Consider the following 21,810-nt stretch of genomic DNA (forward strand, 5'->3'; position numbering starts at 1 on the left):
GACTTTGGAGGGACTTCGACACCCTTCGACAGACAAGGACCTGCTCCATCGGACATGCCCACACAAACAGCCACCGAGATTCCCCCATCAACAGTGCCCTCACCCACTACAACTCACTGCCTATCGACACCACAACCAAACCTCGTAGAAATTCTTTCCGAAATAATGCATCCAGTCTCTTTTTGAGAACAATTCATTAACATGACTCCTGACTGTGAAATGCATTTCTAAATGGTCAATATTGGTCTGGTGGCCGTGAAACGAAGTCAAAAATACTCTACAAAGGCTAGACATTAATTAGCATTAAAAAAATAAATTTCACCAAAACAGCCCCGAAGGTCGATTATCCCAGATATTGGGCCTTTTTGTTATAAAATACACAGTAAATACATGTCAAACAAGTAACGTAGTTGCGTGATGTCTGCGGCCTTCATCCTATTCATAGCTATATTAAAATTATTATCTCTACGTAGATTATTTGTATAGCTCCTAAAGTTTTGAATTTTGGGGTTATGGCAAAGGAATCGTGTTAAATAGGATATAGACCTCAACTTCGGTCTATATGGGAAATATAGACCTCGTCTTGGTCAATATCCTATACGTATAAAAACCGAGGCGAAGCCGAAGTTTGTATAACTACCGTATTTCCTCGATTAATAGAACCGGTCTTTTGTTTTTTGAAGAGGGTTGGATCCCGGTCTTTTATTTGGGCATGGTCCATTATTTGAGCATGGTCCACTATATTTTTATGGGTACATCGCTGGAAATGGTGGATTATAGAACTTCTATATTATGACGTGTTAAAAATCCACCATTTCCAGCGATGTGCCCATGAAAATATAGTGGACCGTGCTCAAAATTAAAAAATAATGAAAGAAAGCACTAGCCACTACAAAAGTTGTAGTTGAACAACCTAAAATCGCGTCCTTTTTTGATCTACCACGTGCTTTCTTAGTGCGCATGCGCAAAGCGATGAACTCAAATATGAGACCGGGTCTCTTATTCGGGCATGGTCTACTATTTTTCCGTGAGGCCTCTAGGAGGGTCTACTATTTGAGCATGGTCTATTATTCGAGCATGGTCCATTAATCGAGGAAATACGGTAGTAAATATTCGCCCATATTCACGAGGCTGAAGGTAATATTAGACTTATACCTCTCCATATTCATTCCCTCGTCCCTAAAACCCAACAAACGAGTCCTGTTGGTCGAACATGTACTAGTACATGCACGCATAACTAACGGTACTTCACTATCCTAAACCAACTGGCACGTTCTTGCATGAATCTGAGAACGATTTTCACGTGTACTTGATGACGGAGTCTTGTTCAACCTCAGTGTTGATTGAGGATCGATCGTACACGTTCTTGTGCATGTGAGGTGACGACCTTGGAGAACACGCTCGTGCAGCTTTGTGGCGGGAGCCAAAAGTTACAAGTTGGTTTCAATTAGAAGATTGCATTGTTACCGGTTGGTTTTGATTAGAATATTGCTTTTTGGCGGAAGCCAATCATCGTCGGTTTCGATGGGAAGATTTGAACAATCTTGGAGCAGCGCGCCAATTCCGGAGTCGGTATAAACAGCGAGCCAAGCCATTCTGCCTTCACTTATCTTCAAAGTTTGGCAAGTTCAAGTCGAAGATATGTCTGATGGATTTACACCCAAAACAGCGCAACCATAAACGGCGCGTGTTCATATTAGCACCCCCAGTACAGCGCGACCTAATGTGACACGGTGTCACTACAGCTCGTCTCATCTCTTGCACGCCCCATTTTGGCGCGACCAATTACGTTAATGTCCGAATATAAGCCAGCTCATTACACACGTGACCCATAATGTGCAGGCTTATGTTAGCAAGAGTACATAACCAGTGTTATCATGGTTATGTACTCTTGATGTTAGTATTACCATGGTGGATATCAGGAGCAAACCCGTTCCTAAAAAAGATATGCAAAAAAGAGAAGAAACACATGAGAACGAGTTGTGCAGCAACTATCCACGACTGTAACAAGATGATAAACAGTCAGAAAGTGACTGTGCGATAATAGGGCACGAAACTGACAGGCTACTGAGACATTCAGCGGCCCGAGACCTACAATGTAGCTCTAACACATCTCCAGTGCGCAAACCAACCTTCCAACTTGGAAGGTTCGTGGTTACGTAGGACCGAAGAAGGGAAGATGAGCGAAGCGAAAATTCTGAATATTTACCTTGTTACAGTCGTGGGGGGGGGGGGGGGAGACTGTTGACCATATTCTGGCATGTTGGCACGGACAGCGAGTTTGTTTCGGGGCCAGCAGAAGCACAATCACCTCTTGCAGCTGCGGTGACTTGTTAACGTCCAAGCCATTTCGTGACTCTGCCCACAATTTGTTCATGGATTCGCTCCAGGCAATATCGCCATTCAACATCTTTTCTTTTCTCTATTCTCGTTACCAGGCGTGGGCCATCCCCTGGACTATCAAAAACTATCAAAATGGGTGCCTTATTATTTTTCTGTTTCAGTCCATCACAGATTACCATTTTCGGAAAACCAAAATATGTAATACTGAACTAGCGTTTTTGAGACGATCATTGCTTTTTTTGAGTTGATCATTGCTTTCTAGAGTTGATTACAACCTACATCTGGACTTGGTAACGTCCAAGCCATCTCGTGACTGCCCACAATTTGTTCATGGATTCGCTCCAGGCAATATCGCCATTTAATACTGAACTGCACTGTGTCCCCATTGTACATGTACATGTACTTCCTGTGAAATACCCGTCTTTTCTTTTCTCTATTTTTTTCTCTTTACCAGGCGTGGGCCATCCCCTGGACTATCAAAATGGGTGCTTTATTATTTTCTTTTTCTGTTTTAATGACAATCCATTGAAGATTACCATTTTCGGAAAACCAAAAAATTTAACAGTTAACTGTTTTTTGAGACGATCATTGCTTGTTTTGAGTTGATCATTGCCTTCTAGAGTTGACTACAACCTATTTGTATCTGGACCTGTTAACGTCCATCCAGGCAATATCGCCATTTAATACTGAACTGGTGTTTTTGAGTCGATACAATTTAATGCTTTTTTTAGTTCATCATTGCTTTCTAGAGTTGATTATAAATTGGGTCCAGGCAATATCGCCCTTCAATACTGAACTGGCCATTTCGAGTTGATCATGATTTGAGTCTTTGACAAGTCGAGTGTCCATCTTTTGGGTTTGAGTGTAAATGAGTCGACCTGTATTGAGCGTGCGCGCTGACGGGGTGGTCTGTTTTGGGGATGTCCAATTATGGGGATGGGGCTTTTGGGGGGCGCTGAAGTCAACGGCGCTGTTTTGGGTCGCGCTCATGTGGGGGCATACCGTCTGATGAACCTCCTCCGAAAAAATGGTTTGGCAGTGCAGGTGCTGCCGAGATCAAAACTTTGTTGGAACAATCAACACCGGCTGATACAGCGTCAGCCACATCGTACAGGATACGAGTTTTCGATACTTACCGTAAAGAGAGCAGTATTGGTGCTGCGCTTGATTTCTCTTCAATCAGTGCACCGGAGCTGGCGGATACCCTAGAAAAGTTCTACGCCAACGTCCGTAAACAGAACTTTTCTGAGTACAAGCGAAATTCCTTGCTTGCAGCTCGATCCGCACTCCATCGACATGTCACAAATCATCAGCCAATAGTGAACATTTTCACCGATGGAGCATTCCAGCGGGCTAACAAGGTTTTGGACGCTGTATTGAAGGAGAAGAAGCGAGAAGGCCGGGAACCAGCAGTTCAACATAAGCGTCCCATCAGCGATAGCGAGAAGATAGGAGAAGATGAGTGAGTGCTTCGCAGATACTGACACTTCATGGGACCCGCAGAAGCTATCGATGTACGTTAAGTTCCAGATATCGTCGCATTTCTGCTTGAGAGGTGGCGAAATCCAGGCTAAACTGAGAAAGCAGGACCTCAGCTTTGAAGGCGAAGGCGACAGTCCGTATAACGCTTTCTACCGACTTCATGAGTAAAAATCACCGCGGTGGATTAAAAGGAACTGAGGCAACAACATCTGGCTGCATCAAGGACCCACGGCAGGTGAGGATCATCAGGTGCTCCCTGTTGAAGATCCACCCAGACGTTGACAGGCTATTTCAGCGAGCTGCGTGCTCACCAGGTATGATACTCTCTAGCGATTTGCCTTGCTTGTTTTTCAAAAGCCCGCTCTCCCATAATAAGTTAGACTCCATGATGAAGATGATTTCAGAAGCCGCCGGCCTTTCTTATTCCTATACCAACCACTGTCTGCGTGCTACGAGCATTGCTCACATGAAACGCTGTGGCATTGAAGACCGTAAGATCTGTACTGTTACTGGTCCCAAAAATGTCATTTCACTTGCTACGCTGAATCAGCTAGGTTTGCAGATGCTATCGATTTGAAAGTCCCAGAATGCTCGGTTTCAGAAAGGACTGAAATTTCTCAGTCTGCTGTAACTGAGGCTACTTCACACACGAGTTTTTGTAGCGATCAGGGAGATACATCACCTTCTGGGTTTGTTTTCAATACTCAAGGTGCAACGTTCTCGAATGTGGTGTTCAAAGTACGCTTCAAAGCCGAAGAAGAGATTTTGTTTGTCATTGAACGAGAGGCGTAAAGAAACATAAAGAAAGAATTTTCTAGCTGGACAGTGTGATCAATAACAGTCAGTGCCATCTTCTTCTTTCCCGGTAACAAGCGTGCTGGATTGCTTCCCAAATGTACTAGTATTGCTGTGGCGTTGTTCTTCAATGCTTTGCTATTCTTTGCTACCCTGCCTGCTTTCACAGTATAATTAATTTTTATTCGCTTTCATGGCTGCACTTGCTAGTTGTACATACTACTGCTGTCTCTCAACTCTCCTTCCTAAAAAGGAGTGAGTATTGATGGGGTCTGTGAACGCTTTGTTTTCAATAATTTTCCTGGAAAAACCATATCGGAAGTGAACAAGTGGTGAATATAAGCGGTGAATAATGAGCAATATTCATCACTTATGTAGATAGGCAATTGCATGTGGGTGAATATGGAATGAGGTATAATAGAGAATATACTGTATATAGATTGAGAAGAGGAAGGGTTATAACAAATGCGTATTGTAGAAATCAGCCAGAACATTCGTTACTATGTTACAGAAACTCCGGAAGGAATGAAACCAGCATGTTCCCTCGAAGGTCATCGTGGATACGTCTGCACTTTAAAATCATGGCTGGGAAGGACTGGCTGGTGTGTCCGAACGGTATGTTTTGCACTGAAGAATTTCTTTGTGTGAACTGCTGAAAGTGTCTACTTTGCCGAAAGGTAAAGGAGATGGTGGTAGATCCTTGGACTACAACACCCCACTAAACAAACAATGACCTTTGTGAAATTATGTGAAATTGGTCAACACAATCATCCACAAATTATCCTAGGCCAAAATACTGGAAAGGCAAATAATGGGATCCCATTATCTGGGTAATGTTTGTAGCACCTTATGCCACATCTCTGCATGATTTCCTGATGCAAATTGTCTGCCAAGCTTCGAAAACACATCGCGATAAGGGCCGAATATTTACCTGTGAATCAGACCAACAGCAATCACTATTGTTTTCATGAGTGGTGATGCCCGACTGAAAGGAAACTTCTATCCATCAACTCATAAGTAAATTATTCATGACAGACAGGAAAAAAGAAATGACTAATCTCCTTGCTACGCATGTTGTTCCTTCGTATTTACATGTGTGTGTGCGCCTCTCTGTGTTCGGTGAATGACTTTGAATATTTGCGCACAACTTCAAGATACATGTACATGTAGTGCACATTGTGTGTATCTACCTGCGTATGTAATCCTTTCCTGATTTAAAAATTAGGAGCAGTACTTCTCATCACCGTGGACAAGTAACTTACGTAGCGATGGACGACTTGCACAAATACAGTTGCGTGTCAAATATGCGGCACACTTGGAATAAAAATAATATTCTGGATGACTGAAGCTACGAAGCTATCTTGTGTTCACACATCAAAAAGACAGTACTTCGAAGTACCTGTATTAATCACCAGTATTATCCTGAAATAGTCGTCGCGCTCATCTCTAGAGACAATCTTGTATTCTACTCAGCACATCTATAGCTCCATTGCCCCCAGCCTATGTGATAAACTCCCTATTGCCATCGCTAATGCCTCAGCAAGCAGCTAAATTTCGATCTCTCTGATCCCTGTGCCTTTAATTATTTTTCTCTTATTGGCCACAGGCCATCGTGAGAATAAAAGATTTCAAACTCTGCATAAAGGCAACTTTCATGATGCTCACTGTCTACATTTACTTGAAGGAGGACTATAAATACTAAATATACCTTGCATAAACTGTCAGTGTGGTGCTGTTGAATACCCGACGTGCCACGTGACAAGGCCTGGGCGGAAAATGCTAGTTATTTTGCGGGATAATGCTAATGGCAATGCCAGAAAAACTGTATCATAATGCTACTTATAATGCTGCTGTTCCTCTGGCCGCCATTCATCAATAGTAAGTATGGAAAAATGGCTAGGTTTGGTCAGGATTGTGCACGTTTCGTAGTTCTACGTAGACGGCATGGCAAATGCTAGAAAATCATGATCATAATGCCACTTTTACGCTGCTATTGCTCCATAATGCCAGCAAAACCGCAATAGTATGCATGGTTAATTTGGACAATCCTATGCAGGTTGCGGTGTTCGATGTACAAGGCATGTAACGGTCCATTTTTTGTAGTGGCCAAAACTTCCATATTTGAGTATAATGCCACTTTTGCGAAAATGTAGTGTTATAATGCTAGCATAATGCTCGTTGCAAATCGCACACTATAATGCTACTTATATTGCTTGTTGCTCAACCACAAGTCCTCGTGAGTGAAAGGCCTTCTCGCTAGTGACATTGTGTTAGTTTCAATGCAGTTGTATCCCGACTCCACCGCTGCCACCAATGTAATGGGTAGCCGAGTGGTAGGCGCGGTGAAATCAACAACAATTACTTTTATTCTACTTTCAGGTACACACCTGAGATATAATCGTTAGTGAAAGAAGAAGAGGCAAAATAAATAACTTTCTCTCCGGTGCTCACCTAGAGGCTGAATCCTTATTCTTCGAGTTAGCTTTCATTGCTATCCAATCTAATCTAATCTAATCTTTTTAAAACAGAAAAACGCAGCTGCTTTTATGCAGCAGGCGCCGTACGCTTATATGCGGAGATACAACATAAGGTCGTTCCGTATTAGTTCCGTACTGCTTCCGTATTGGTCGGGCAGGGATACTACAGTTATATGTTGTATGTGTATGCTTTTCTCATATACGCTGTCTTTTTCACGCTATAACTACCTGGTAATTTTAGTGTTAGCTATTCATTGTTCATTATTGATAAGTCGATCGAAGTCAATATACTGTTGAGAATAAATAGTTGTCCTCGTGCCGTGTGGTCGTTCGTTCCTGACAGTTGAGAGAACCAGAGGGTTCACAACAATGCTAGCATTATCCGCCTATCCGCGGGTGATGGCGTCCCACGGAGCGGAAAGGTTGTTCTTGACCAGAGATTTGTACGACTACTTGTTCATGACTTGCCCGGTACGCGAACCCGTCGATTTTTTTCTCCGCTCAGGCCGACACGTGACTGACCGCCAGATAAGCAACATGCGATTGTACACGTCCAGCGTAGCTGTTTTTTTAACGAAAAAATAGAACTTGTACAACTGTGAGAAAAGTTTAGATAACCCACTTATACATACACACACACACACACGCACATACACACACACACACACACACACACACACACACATACACCTGTCCTGTTCTGTTGAGCCACTGCCGCAAGGATCACATCGGCCCCAAAGGGGCAGTAGAGTGAAAGTGAGAGGTGTGGGGTTTGAGTTCACCTACCACTACGGCGAAGGCCACCTCGATCGAAAGTCATGCCGTACGAATTTATCTACCACGCGTGCGTATGCAAAACGGAGGAAGGAATACTCAAGTTACTCAAATTGTATCTGTTGTATTCGTGAACAATGCCATTGATGTACTTGTACGTCCATGCATGTTTTTGAATACGCGACCATAACTTCCAACATCAAACGCATTCTTGGATCGTACCTGGCGTGTTCATCCGATGACTGTTTGCACCGGGGATTAATATTGAGGTTTGAAGACATTGCTTCTCATCAGCTTGTGCAAGTTTATGTTGGGAAGTTATGTAGCGTTTGTTTTACCGGCTGCGTTTGTTGGTGCTTGCAGGTCATTGGCATGCTGTCTGTTTTGCAGAAGCTCGTGTCGCAGATTCACCATACAGTTATGAGTGCAATGTAGTTTGTCGAAGCCACTTCGGTATGACGCGAGGTCAAATTTCTTGGTTGTACCAAAATCGCGAGTACGCAAGTGATGAGTAGCCATCTTCCCTTGTTACGTCTTGGTTCTGACTCTGCGTTCTCCTATAACCCATGCAATGTTACAAAGAATACTGCTCACTTCTCAAGCAATTTATTGGCGACAAAACGCTTGGCTATGCCCTACAGACTTATACAGACTTTGCTGTACGGTTTTGTGGTTCGTCAATGTTGTGTACTAGTTTATGTTCTGTGCTTCCTGGTCTGTTTGTTTTCTCCCGCACAATTTTTGACTCAGACGCTGTAGCACAGTGTGCGGTGTCCATCATCCTGCCCAGGCTCTGATTTCATGTACCACGGTATAGTTTCTCTTGTTGTTCACTGTAACGTGCATGATACAAGCTCCTTGGTACTCCACCATCACCTGCTGCTGTTGCTGCCATTGTTGGACCCTGCTGAGATCCTTCTCGCAATGCCCGAACGTTGTTCCAAGATATATACAACTCTTCCTTTGTTGTCACGTTCGGTTTGGTCTCGTTCCAGTCTTTCGAATTGAGTAGGTACGTAAACTTGTATGAAGTGGTCAAGCAAAAGCCGTGCGCCGGCCCACAATCACGGTCCGGGTGTAATGACGCACCAAGGCCCCCAAACTTGCGTCCCTTACCTGAGTGATTTTTGTGTGCATAACCTCTTAGTATCTTACCATATTTGTTTGGTTCAACACCTTTGGATGCCCGCTGCAATATTTGTCAATGTATAATAATACTTCCTCCGTATACAAAAACTTTGTGACTTTTTCTTAAAGCTGCGCACAGCTCTGGAATTGTTCCGTTTGACTCGGAATAACACTCGTGGCATTGTCTAACATGTTTACAAGCTATATACAAAGAAAAAAGCAACTCAGACGAATGAGATTGAATTTTTTCAGAGTCTTCGTCGCTCATGTCTTTGTCACCTGACGACGCTGACTCCGCATCGCCAACAGTGGCTGCTTCCGCTCGCATTTCGTTCAGATTCTTGTCACCTGCAGTGATGATCCGACGCTGGACTTTGGCTACGTCCTCTTCATCTCTATAGCTGTGTACGAAACTGTGTCGACTATAATTCAGTCGTTCCAACCCGCGACCTCCATTATGCCGTGAAACGAGTCGTACAAGCACATCCACACGCTTCGCATTTTCTCGCGAGGATAATCCTTCCAAGCATTCTACAATGGCTTCGAGGCGGTCCCTGCGATTCCCCTTGCGGCAAAGGAGATGTCTGACTGGAGAGAGGCGAAGAAAGCCAGGCCATCGACATTCTGATCCTGAGTCTGCGCGGGTTGCAAAACGACTGAAATGTTTCATCTTGCCGTGCGAGCGAAGCAAATCTATGTTCTCACGCTGCGCGGATCTATGGGGCCGCGCACCGCAAGTACGAGCCTGGCCAGTTTCAGGGCAGCGAGTGCCGCGTGACTCCGTGCTCCAGCCACGAGCTACACTGTGTCAGTTTCCAGCAAGTAATTGTTAGTTTTTTTGACTCTTGAGTTTCTCTCCGCAACGTCCTCACACGCCTGACGTCCGTGGAGAATCTGTTCGAGATCAATCAAACTAACCTCGACATGGACGTGGGTTGTCGATGACAGCCTTTGGCGTCGTTCGTTGAGCAGGTTCTTGCTCAAAAACACCGTTAAAAAAAGTCACGAAGCTTTTGTATACGGAGGAAGTATATTAAGTTATCCAAGAAATCTACTATAGCTTGGGTGGACAAACCGCGCCATAAGTTAGTAACCTGGCATTATTGCACCAACAAAACTCCTCGGATATCAGCGCAGTCCCAGTACCTGGGGACAGGTACAAAGATAAAGAAAAAATACCCTTGGCCCACAATGCCCCACTAAATAATTTGAGGGTGTCGCGAAGACGACAATTTCCTTTACCTTTGTTTCGTGAAGACTTCTTAGGTTGCGCATGAAACGAATCATGAGGGTAACGTTTATCAATTGGAATGGGTACCATGCACGAAGGAATGGCGAAAAGGTGCTATGCTCAAGCGCTAGTCGTAGTCTTGTTTGTCAAATTTGAGTCCCCTTGAGAACTTTATTCTGCAGACCCCTCGAATTTCCCGCAGTTGCAAATAAAAGTGCAACTTCTAGAAGACTTTTGTGGTTTTGGCGCACAGACTGCTCCTCCTCTCTCTCTCCTACCCCTCCGGGGCTCGCGTGACCCTAACGTTGGTCGCTTCTCAGGACAGGACAGGACAGGTGTGTGAGTGCATGTACATGTGTGCATGTTCGTGTATGTGTGTGTGCTTGTGGCTGTGTGTATGCCAGTGTGTATATGTGTGTATATGTATGCCGCCGAATAATTGTTTCCTGCTACCAGTGTAACCGGCTACTGCGGGTTGAGGAAAAGAATGAACTTTATTCGTACTGCACAGGGTTATATATGATGTAAAGGTGTCAACTAGATAGGCGTGATGGTAGGTGATAGGCCGAAGTGCCGTGGATAGAGGGGATGGGAGTGTGAACAGCAGGTAACACCGAACAATTGTTTCCTTGTCGCGCACAGGATCGAATCTGTTTTTACTTGGTTGTTTGGGACTCAGACTCTCGCCATATTTCATAACTTACCTCCCAAAAATTAACAACCCTTTGTTTGGGGCCCAGTTTGATTTGCGAAGAAAGGACGGATCATAGCTCGCAATGTCAAGAAGGAAACATAATTATGCCATGCCGTGGATGCTCATTGGAAGAAGTAAAGTGAGGTATCGAAATAAAGCTGTTTGCGTAGGGATGTTAGAAGGTGGTACTATATTCGGTGCTAAGTAACATCCAGGGCTTCTCAAAACTAAGGGTAGCAATGAGTTGATCCATGCTGCAGCATGAAAATCCCGTTCAAATATTTAAAAACGGCAAAATCACATAGCTCTTACAGTGGAACAGAGGTGACATGGAGACATTTGACCATTCACATCCTATTATTTGGATGAGCGGGCTCCCCGTTTTGTTCATTGTACTAATTACCCAATTTGGCTGATTGCTATTTAAGGTGTAGCAATGTTTTACATGCATTCTTGCTGCAAAACGTTCACATCACATACTTTTAACGTATATAGGGAGTTATTTTGCTAGTCTTTATCCTCGATTCTAGGGGTTTTCTGATGCTGTCTCTTTCGTTCTCTCTCTCTCTCTCTCGGGGAGTCACTCTGACTCCTCACGCTGGACTTTTCGATCTAGCATGCTAGATTTCCAATGAAAACTGTTGGAAGTGGAAGCCTGTGGCTCTGTGGGAACTAGCAAATTTGGATGGCAACTATTTTGGTCCTCTAACTACATGTAGGTAGCCACTAGATGGATCGATTTCTCTTGTCAAAACCCGCGACGATTCCAGGTACACATACTAATGATGGAACAAAGGGAAGAGCTTGCCATGCTATCACCATCTTGGGTTCATGCACAATGTAACAAGCGTTCAGTCTAATACCGAGAATACCTATGCCAAGTTTCTCGCCATGTTTACTAACAATACACACAGGCATTGTTAACACACCTACAACATTGAGTTGATATGTCCGTGGTGCATCTCCTACATCTGAAGTACACCTGTACAGTCCAGTGTAGGTTGGGTCCAGAGTGTCATGTGACGAGGTGTTCCAGAGTAGTGTTGCAATGGCGGCAGGTGTAAGATCGAATGCTCCCCGTTCAGCTACAGTTGTACTGGTATTAGTATTAGTCAGTCGTATATATTGACCATTACCACCAGTAGCCAGTCCTTCAGCACGGCATGCTGGTAAATAGAACTGTCCAACCTGTGCTGTACTTGATCCATTCAGGTAGTAGACTGTGTATGCTGTACTGACACCAAGTGATGGAGCTCTCAATGACACATAAACCTGACCTGTACACACATCATCACACCAGATCAACACAATAGCACACTTCACCCAGGCACCTGGTATGTCCACAAAAGACATAAACCATCCCACTCACATAATTACCTTCCCTCTTTTGCCCGTATTCTCCATGAACTTCACCGTACTCGAAGTACTACCTTGTAATCTTCTCAACATGAACTGATGCATACTGCCCCAATGCTGCTAAACTGTCCAGCCCGTTTGATCCTTCGAGGTGAAAGGTGTTATCACGACTCTGATCTTCTCTGTTTTACTTGTAAAATTAATATAAAAGGACGTTTGCTCCAGCAGCAATTAAGTCATGTTCAAATTCTTATTGGTTTGCCTCGTGCTTGCCTTGTGTGCAGCTTGTATCTGTCAGCCACCAAGTCTGAGTCGCGTTTTGTCGTCTGACACTTGTTCAGAACGGATGCTTTTTCATTCCCCTTCGTTCGTGTAATAATGGACGTACGAAAAGAGACTCATTTGGTAGCTAGCTCCACTAGTGTATGTGCATCGCCAGACCAATCAAAAGATTCTGTAGGGGCCGTGATGGTAAACGTTTTGCGTCGGTAGAAAAGGTCCTCATGGAAAGTGTACGAGAAGAAATTGTTTCTGTCCCACGAAGGCACGTCGGACAAGGGAAAGAAGAGGGAAATGATCCAGCCGGACGGTCTATCACGTGTGATAATCATTTTCTGTTTTCATGTTCTGCAATTGCGTTCTGAACAGAGTGTTATGCTCTGCAGCTCTTGTGCAATTGGTACCATTTGAAAGCTTTGTTTTTGACAATACTTTTTCGGATATTGAGTCGATCTGATCATCATAGCTATTGTCCACTACACCTATAGTCATTGTGTAGCTATGGTCAACATCACCTATGCTGAGAGAGGTAATCGTCTCCAAAGCCAGAGGTTCGGGTGGTATCCCCGCAAATATACTGCACATATGCGCTGATGAACTGGCCGCAAGTCTCACTTGCATCTTCAATGAGTCACTGGCCACTGGTATCTTCCCGAACCTTTACAAAATTGCCTCTGTTACCCCACTGCTCAAGGCTGGAGATCCCTGTCAAGCCAGCAACTACAGACCAATTTCCCTTCTCCCGATAGTCTCAAAGCTTCTCGAAAAGATCGTTCTGAAACAGCTGAGAAAGTACATCGAAGACAAACCCCGAACTCAACATTCTTCCTCCCCAGCAATTTGCCTATAAGTCCCACCATTCTGCTGCGGATGCGCTAAGCTGCACCATAAACAGATGACAGTGTAGCTTGGAAGAGCGGAACGTGGTCGGTGTGTTATATCTAGACATGAGCAAAGTAATCGATCGAATCCGCCATGACACCCTCCTGGATGATCTTTTCCAATGCGGCATCGGAGGCGCAGCCTTGTCCTGGTTTGCAGGCTATCTGTCCGACCGATACCAGCAGGTGGAATATCGCCGAACTGGTCAGAATGCTACTTCCGTCGCATGCACAAAAGGAGTTCCACAAGGATCGGTGCTGGGACCTGTCCTCTTCACGATATACACAAGAGAGGTACCAACACGTGTAAATAGTGACTCTCTACTCTACGATGACGACAACTACCTATCAAAGGCCTGCAAAGTGTCCAACACCTCGAACATGCTGAGGGTTTTATCAGAAGATTTCGCCGCTCTTAAATCGTATTTTGATGGTCGTGGCCTTCTTGTATACCCAAAGAAAACCGAACTCCTGATCATCCATCGTGCCAGTGACTCATTTCCTGTGACTGCATCAGTGCTGTGCGACACGACTGTCATCACCCCGTCACCTACATGTAAGTATCTTGGGCTCCACATCGATGAGCACCTGACCTTCCGACCCCATATCTCCCACCTCCGTGATGACATTAATAAGAAGCAAGGTGCTTTTAGGCGAGGCAGAGACAACCTGGACAGTAAGGCCCGCCGAGCTTTCTATTTCGGAGTTATACAGAGCAACTTAGAGTACGCAAGCACATCATATGTTCATTAATTACACGCTGCAGAATACGTTAACCCTTTGTGTACGGACTGTACAACTTTCGATCCCCTGGGATCGAAACTTTTCAAAATTTCAATCGATCGTAACTCAGTCGTTCCTGGGTTATATCCGAAAACTAAAATATGTAGGTCAAAGAGAAAACTCCCAGCTGTCCATTGAAACAATCACTGAAGCGCTCTGATGTGTGGTTCCAGAGTTACGAAGCTCGAAAGTCGAATCGCGGCAAATGTCGCTCAATAGCCGCTCGCGCAAATTTGAATGAGGGATTTCCCCATCATTCTGGGCATGCAGTGACGTAGAAACACGTTCAAAATGGTAAACGGACTCATGGCAGTTTGTGATTTTCAAGTAACAGTTAGTTGTTACGAGCAAGGAGAGCGAAATGGCTGATGCAAGACGACTTCTGTCGGAATATTGGCGTTGCAGCTAAGACGCTGGGCTGTAGCGCTGGCGTTTTGACCTTCGTGGTGGCAAGCGCGGGCTCAATGTGTTCCTCTTGCGACGAGCTTTCCAGGAAACCCAAGATTGAAAAAATCGTCAAAAGGAGACTAAAGTTATGACCCAGATAATTATAGAATTAGAGGTGAGTCGAGATCAAATTCAGTCTGTGTACAATTTTTTCAGTACATAAAAGGTTAAGCTTCTAGGACTGAGCCGCCGAGCTGTTCGTGTTGCATTTTGCCTACCCTTCTCGTGCTGATGTTGAGCCCATTTTGCGTTGCCACAACCTCCTCCCACTCAGCCAACGCCTCACTCTTAAGCTTTTCATTTTTACTTTCGGTGCATCAGGTCCCTTGGCAGTCCCCTCATCTCCCAAATCTTTACGACCCGAAATGATGCTACCCACACTACCTCCCAAACCAGAGGCCAAACATCCAGTAGTCTCTTTTTCCCCCCATTCATGTCTCGGCCAGGCCTTCACAGTCTCTCATTTCTTGGTGCTGACCGCTTTAATGCACTACCCGCTATCATTCGATCCCAGCGTACCTTGCCTGCTTTTCGCGCTAGCTGCTCACAATTTCTCCTTGGGCACCCTGTAAGGGGGCCATCGGCCTGTTGGGTATACCCAAGTGAAATAATAAATACTGCTACTGCTGCTACTACTACTACAATAGTCTTTGTGTAGCTATGGTACATACTGAAGTGCTGTCTGATGAGAGTACGACATTTGGGCTTATCTGTAGCTTGTCTAACACTGGGAGGCAGTTGGAGCCTCGTGGAGTAGGAGGCAAAAAAGAGAATTTACCAATACCGTAGACCTAGATAGGGAGAGACAAACGCGGCTTCGGGTGGTACAAACTGGCGAAAACCAATTTTAAAAGCGACTGTAAATGAGCAGGGTGCTGGTCAAGAAAAACAGAATATGCCGGGGTGCAATTAGAGGCATCAAGATAGTGTTGCAAAGTGGTAATTGATACATAGCTTCCACTAGGGTGTAGATCGACTTTGCAAAGCCCACAAACAAGTTTCTGAAGAGAACCTTGGCATTTTCCAAACCCCTCAAAAAGAATTGAAAAATCCCATGGTTTATGGGTCCAGAAACGAACCACGGGTACAGCGTATAGGAACAAGCTATGAACAAAACTCCATCAAGCCAACATTGCCTTACCCTACAAGAGTTCCTGGGACGGTACCGCTTAGCCACTCTAACATCCAAAAAGACCATTACCCCCTGACGCCACAAATGATTGTCTTGAAAATAGCAAAACTACGAACACTGACAAAATAACGAGCTAAATCCTCAATTATGAAAAAACAATACACCTGCAGACTGGAGAACACCTCTATTAACACGGAGAACAAGTCTTCCATCATCCTTTTTTGGGGTTCTTGAAATATGCAATTTTGAATTTTTTCTTTCCAAAAGCTGAAATACTTCCAAACGGAAGCAGTCCACTGGTATTGTGTTTGTCGATATATCAAAAGCGTTTGATAAGGTTCGCCACCATACGCTGCTAGATGATCTTCACGGAATAGGTGTACGTGGCATTGCTCTGGCCTGGTTTGCCAGCTACTTGTCGGGTCGGAAACAAGGCGTTGAAGTTGGTTCTTCATCGTCATGCTACTCGGAGTGTTCAAGTGGTGTACCGCAAGCCAGCGTTCTCGGCCCGTATCTTTTTCCTGTTTACATCAGTTCCATCGACTCTCATCTACCGCCTGGTATTTGTCACCAAGAATTCGCCGATGATATCACCTTAGATACATCATCATCCAGCCGTGCAGACATCAGCCCTAAGCTTAGTGTCGCAGGTACGGGTCTCGCCGTCTGGCTCAATGGACGGGGTTTGAGCCTCAACACCACCAAGACCGGTGTGTTGCACATTGCTACACGGAGCACCCTTGATCCCTTGCAGCGCCTGTGACATGCTGTGGCGCTGTGCTCCGTGTTGTGTCGCAGACCAAGTATCTAGACTTGATTGTAGACGATCGCCTGACATGGTTAAAGCCACGTTACGCGTATCTGTAAAACGTCTCGACAGGTTATAGGAGCGCTGTGGATAAATCGGAAGTGTCTCTCTCTGCAGTCGAACCGATTCCAGGATCCGCTATGGATGCTCAGCTTTCTTTAGCTCTCTCTCTAAGGATAACGAGGAGAGACTTCAACGCCTATGCAACCTAGCCCTGCGAGCCGTGTACAGCCTGAGCTCCCGTACCCGTATAACTCCCGTGTATGCAGCACACAACCTGCTTCGTGTACACCAGCTCTTGCTTGAGACAATGTGCTCGCTGGTCTACCGGTGCCTACATTCCAAAAAAAGAACGTGGACCACAAAGACGCAACCTTCTTCGTGTACACCAGCTCTTGCGTGAGACAATGTGCTCGCTGGTCCACCCGTGCCTACATTCCACCATGGAGCAGTCGCTGATCAGCGCGTTATTTGGAGATTGTGTCACTCCGACTAGAGCTGGCCAAACGCGCGGCTCCCAACAACATCTGCTGCAGCTTCCAGCCAGAACTCATCCCGTGTCTCTTTCTGCTGCACGCGTTTGGAACAGTCTTCCACCTGTTGCGAGAAACCCTCCAGTTCAAGGGTGTGTTGCACCCGTATCGTCTTACTGTAGCGTGAACAGCAACCCCCTCCCCTGTCGTGAGTAATAGTAATCCTGATGTTCTGATATATGCCTAGCCTAGCTGTATGCTCAGTCGCCGGCTAGCTGTATGCTCAGTCTATACATTCTTGATCTTATCTTACCTTTCCTCTTTTTTTGTAGCTATTAATAGGATGACGGCCGCAGACATCACGCAACTGCGTTACTTGTTCGACATGTATGACTGTGTATTTTATAACAAAAATATTATTGAAAACCCCGAATCGATTTTCTCGTTTCTATCATCAGTGGGAAACAATACGGAACTAAAGGATATCAAAGAAACTGAAGTTGAGTACTGTAAATAGAAAGATGTTAGCAAAAACATCAAGATACAAGTGCCATACAACCACTAGAGGAAACGCAAAAAGGTAACAAGATTACGTAACCATAGGTGAGGAGGCACTGAACGAAGTGTCACCCTACGAGTACAACCTCTGTGCAACAACGTACTCTTCTGCTTGACCAAAGCAGGCATATGAACACATATACAAACTTCCTCAAGGACTTTCAACTGTTGGATATAACGCGCACGACACAGTACCGAAAAATGAGAGTCATCATACACACTAAGACAATTAGGACGAGATAACAAGTGTGGATACACAGCCGACTTCTAACGATCAACACATTCATCCGCCTCATCTCGCTCTTTCCCACCCGACTCCTCCTCGTCCATCTCATCGTCCTCTTCCTCTTTCTGCTTATCATCCTCACGATCATCATCACTACGATCATCTGCCTCATCCTCTGTCTCTTCACCATCCGTTTCGTCATCCAATTCCTCTTCCATCCTCTGATCATCCGTCTCATCCTCCGTTTCTGTAGAGACCAATTGTTTCCAATTTGCTAGCTGCTCGTCCCGTGACCGGAGTTGTTCCTCCAGATCCGCTTCACTCCCTGACTCATGATACTGCTCGACCCTCCCCCTGTTGGTACTGTCCACAACACGCGGTCCTTGGCCGTTTCTGGCATAAATCTCTGTGGAGTAGTTTGCTGTTGCCCTCCGAGGTGTCTGGATTAGTGTCGGCGCGTGGCAATTCGAGTGAGAGTTGGTGATGCTAGCGAGGGTGTAGGTGGGTCCACCTCAGTCCACGCCACAACCAGAGCCTGTGGCGGTTCTGGTTGTGGCAAGGGCAACGGTGGTGCTGCTGTAGTTGGTAACTTGGGTGGTCTAGCTCTCCCAGACGGCACTGCATTTTGTGTTGGCTCAGTTTGTACCACCGGCACAGGTGGTGGGTTCTTACGCGGGGGGCCACGCTTCGGCCGCTTGGATTTAGCTGCATCCGGCAGAATATACAGCGGCACATGCTGTCTGTGGTCAGGTTTTGCAGAGTCCTACCAACGTACCAGCTACCTTTTCTTTTTTCTTTATTAAAAAAGTTTTACTGCCAGAAGTCGTCTTCATATAAGGAGGCAGATATGCATGTTTGTTGTACGGCTTTAGATAAATCCAACCAACCAACTCGTACCTGCGCAGGAAAGCACGCCCTCGGCGACGACTAGTCAGCAATATCTACTCCAAACTACTCCCCATGCTGAAAACAAAATGTGTTGTTGACTCTGAAAAGGAAGAGCAGCCGAGACCACTTGTGACTCCAAACGACAAGCTTCTCCTTGCGCCACCAATACTTTTTCGGATGTAAAAGTCATCAAACGTTTGCGTGCAGTGTTTGAATTTTTACGACAGGAGTAATGGTGAAATCACGTGCCCTGTGACGTAGAATAATGCTGTTTGGATCACGTCATAATAGACATAGTAAGCATTTTAACTTTCACGCTAATTTGGACTGTACGTCGGGCTGTATCGTATTTTGTGTGTTTTCAAGACATGATTAGCATTTCGGTTTCTAACACAGCGATCGACTTGTGACGTAACACTAGTTAGTACCTTACCATTCTGTTCTCCCGCTAAACAGAGCTTTCTATCATCGAAACGGTCCCAAACCGACGTTTTTTGGTTGCTGGGTACGAGTACTGTTGGATTTGGCCGTATCACCTTCTAAAACCACACGTTAAAAAGAGATCCTTCAAACCAGATCCCTAACGTGCTGTAGAATCTGTTGGTGGTACTCCTTTTGTGAAAAATCTGTCCTGCAACGGCCTAGCTTGCCGCACTGATGACATTCTCGTCCTGCTGCAGGGCATTTGCCTTCGGTCGAATGTGGTAATGCGCAATATTTGCACCGCGACTGCTTGTTGAATGGTCTGACTGCTGTGGATTGCGCTCGATATGCTTCAGACTTCTCTTTCTTGTATTTTGATCTTCTCAGTGCTTTCAAGTGTCTCTTCCATGCGGAGCTTTGTCTGTGCTGCAGCTTTCTCTTCTTGGCATACGGCTATAGCCTCCTCCAGAGTGCTGTTTGCTTTTGCCAACAACTTTTGCCCCGCTTCCTTATGTCGTACTAGTATTTCCACCAGTATTCTGTGCCTCAATTTCTCAGATTGCGCCTGATTCACCGGAAACTTGCAGTGGCTGTAAGACTCTATCTTGGCAACATCGGCAACTCATCTCCAAGGGGGTCTGAAAATTGCACGCCGTGTGCAACTCCTTCAGTGGAGTATTAAAACTTGTGAAGGTTTCTCGGTCCGCTTGGAATGCTCGGTAAAACTCTATTATGTCAATTAGAACATTCCGTTGTTTCCTAATGAACGCCTCTAAAGCTTGAATCAGGTCCGTCGTCGTAGCTCCATCAATTTCATGCACGTTGATGATTAAGTTTTACGGAGATGATTCCTTGCACTTCCTGGATGCCTTGACATGCTGCAAAGTCATACCACGCCTCTCGCCAGCTTTTGAATTCTGCGCTTGTAGCGTTAACCCTGAGCACTGTCTTTTCGCTGAAATTGATGGCTTCTGCCAACGAGACCTGTCCTCGTGCCGGTCTTGTCCGGTCTGGATTGTTTGCTCTACAAGAGCTGCCAGTCCCTCCTTCCGTCTTGCCGCCGCCTCCACTTGACCATGTGACAGCTAAATGAGCTGTGGTTTGGCTACGCTGCCATTTTTCGTCGGGCTTGATTCCGTCGGGCTTGATTCCGGCGGGTTTGATTTCCATGGGACTCGATTCCGTTGGGCTTGATCCCGTCGGGCTGGATTCCATCAATTTTACTTCTCCGAGTGCGCCCTCCAGATCTGTCGCGGCATGTGCCAAGCATATTATTTTTTTTACATATTTAATCAAAATGAAGTCATGGCTACTCCATACCCTCAGTGTCTGCTCCAGAGCCGGGTAATCCACCCGGTTGGGCGGCGCTTGGACCCGTATGAAAATATAGTACCGGGTCACCTGTGACCCGGTTGGGACTTTACACATTCGAACTTACTTTGAAAGGACTGACTACACGGCTTGTATGTGTGACAGATCATGCAGAGGCGCTAGTCGCGCGTCGAATGCATGTGTACTCGGCTCCGACCCGGTTAAAATGGTTGCGCCAGGACAATCCTAGAGCAGACCGTGACCCTATGTGTCAATCGGTTGTGAGGGTGATTGAGTATTTCGCTCCTGCTCTTGTAGCAGTTGAGCACTCTTGCGTGGGGTAGTGCCTTTGCTGTTTGCGTTATGCAGAGCTCACTGACTTGTCAGTTTGAGCACTCTGGCAAGGTACGTTCGGGCCTGATTGGAAATTTTTATTTCCATTGCTATCAAGTTCGGCCTTATTTCCTCTGTGCTGCGCTGACGAGTCCACAAATGACGAAACAGTTCTGTCCGCAGATTGAGTATTACTATTATTAAACATCTTGAATCAAAATGAAGTCATGGGCACTCCATACCCTATGTGTCAATCGCTTGTGACGGTGCGCGTGAGTACGTCATTGTATACACAGACGGGGCGTGGGAGGGTCTGCAATTATGTTTGTGCACATGAATGTGCATGTGTGCACGCGCGCGCGAATGGCCTCGCGAATGTGTAAACGGAGGTGCGCCCAAAGGCGTGTGTACCCTTTGGCATGGGCTAATAGAGACTGCAGAATTAGCAAGGCAAGCAAATGCAGTGTTTGTTTTCTGTAAACCGACGTGAGTGCGCCCTTTCACTGCACGTGAAGTTTGCTGTTGGTCTCCAAAAGAGAGCACCTCAAATTGATCCTCCTTTAAAAAGGTACTTCGAAGTACCATTTCAACCCAAGGAATGCTATTCCTATACATTTCGCCAGAACAATACAAAACATGTATGTCCAGTGGGTCTCTCTCTTGAAGAGATTCTGTAGCGGGCCGCAGTCTCTCGGAGGCAAGAACGCACAACGGTCTCAGTGAACACACTGTAATTGGCAATTGAAATGTACTGGCCACTGGCAATGAAATTAACTATAACTGATTGGCAAATAAATTTACTAACTAGCTATAAAAGAATAGTGCGCAGCAGCTTTGATACAAAGGCAGACTCTATACGCTAATGTACGGGGATACAGTACGGGGATATGTTATACTCTAAACACTATACGCTTTGAAGTCCCCAGCGTGCCAACGCTACACCTCCCCTCTCAAAGACAATCACGTCCTCGTGATTAGTAGCGGTTTG

At 45.5% G+C, this 21,810-nt stretch overlaps 1 protein-coding gene across 1 annotated transcript in view; it reads right to left on the reverse strand.

Moving 5' to 3' along the window:
• Positions 1–1,918: 1,918 nt before the first annotated feature.
• The window catches only part of LOC135827219 (uncharacterized), a 33,504-nt gene continuing 13,612 nt past the window's right edge, over positions 1,919–21,810 (reverse strand). The window contains exons 3-4 of the mRNA XM_065339748.1: positions 11,858–12,201; positions 1,919–1,936 (exon numbers count right to left, since the gene is read on the reverse strand). Of these exons, the coding sequence (XP_065195820.1) occupies positions 1,919–1,936; positions 11,858–12,201 (362 nt within the window). The remainder of the gene's footprint in view (positions 1,937–11,857; positions 12,202–21,810) is intronic.

This window comes from Sycon ciliatum, chromosome 11, assembly GCF_964019385.1.
Source record: "Sycon ciliatum chromosome 11, ocSycCili1.1, whole genome shotgun sequence".
NCBI classification, from domain to species: Eukaryota; Metazoa; Porifera; class Calcarea; order Leucosolenida; family Sycettidae; genus Sycon; species Sycon ciliatum.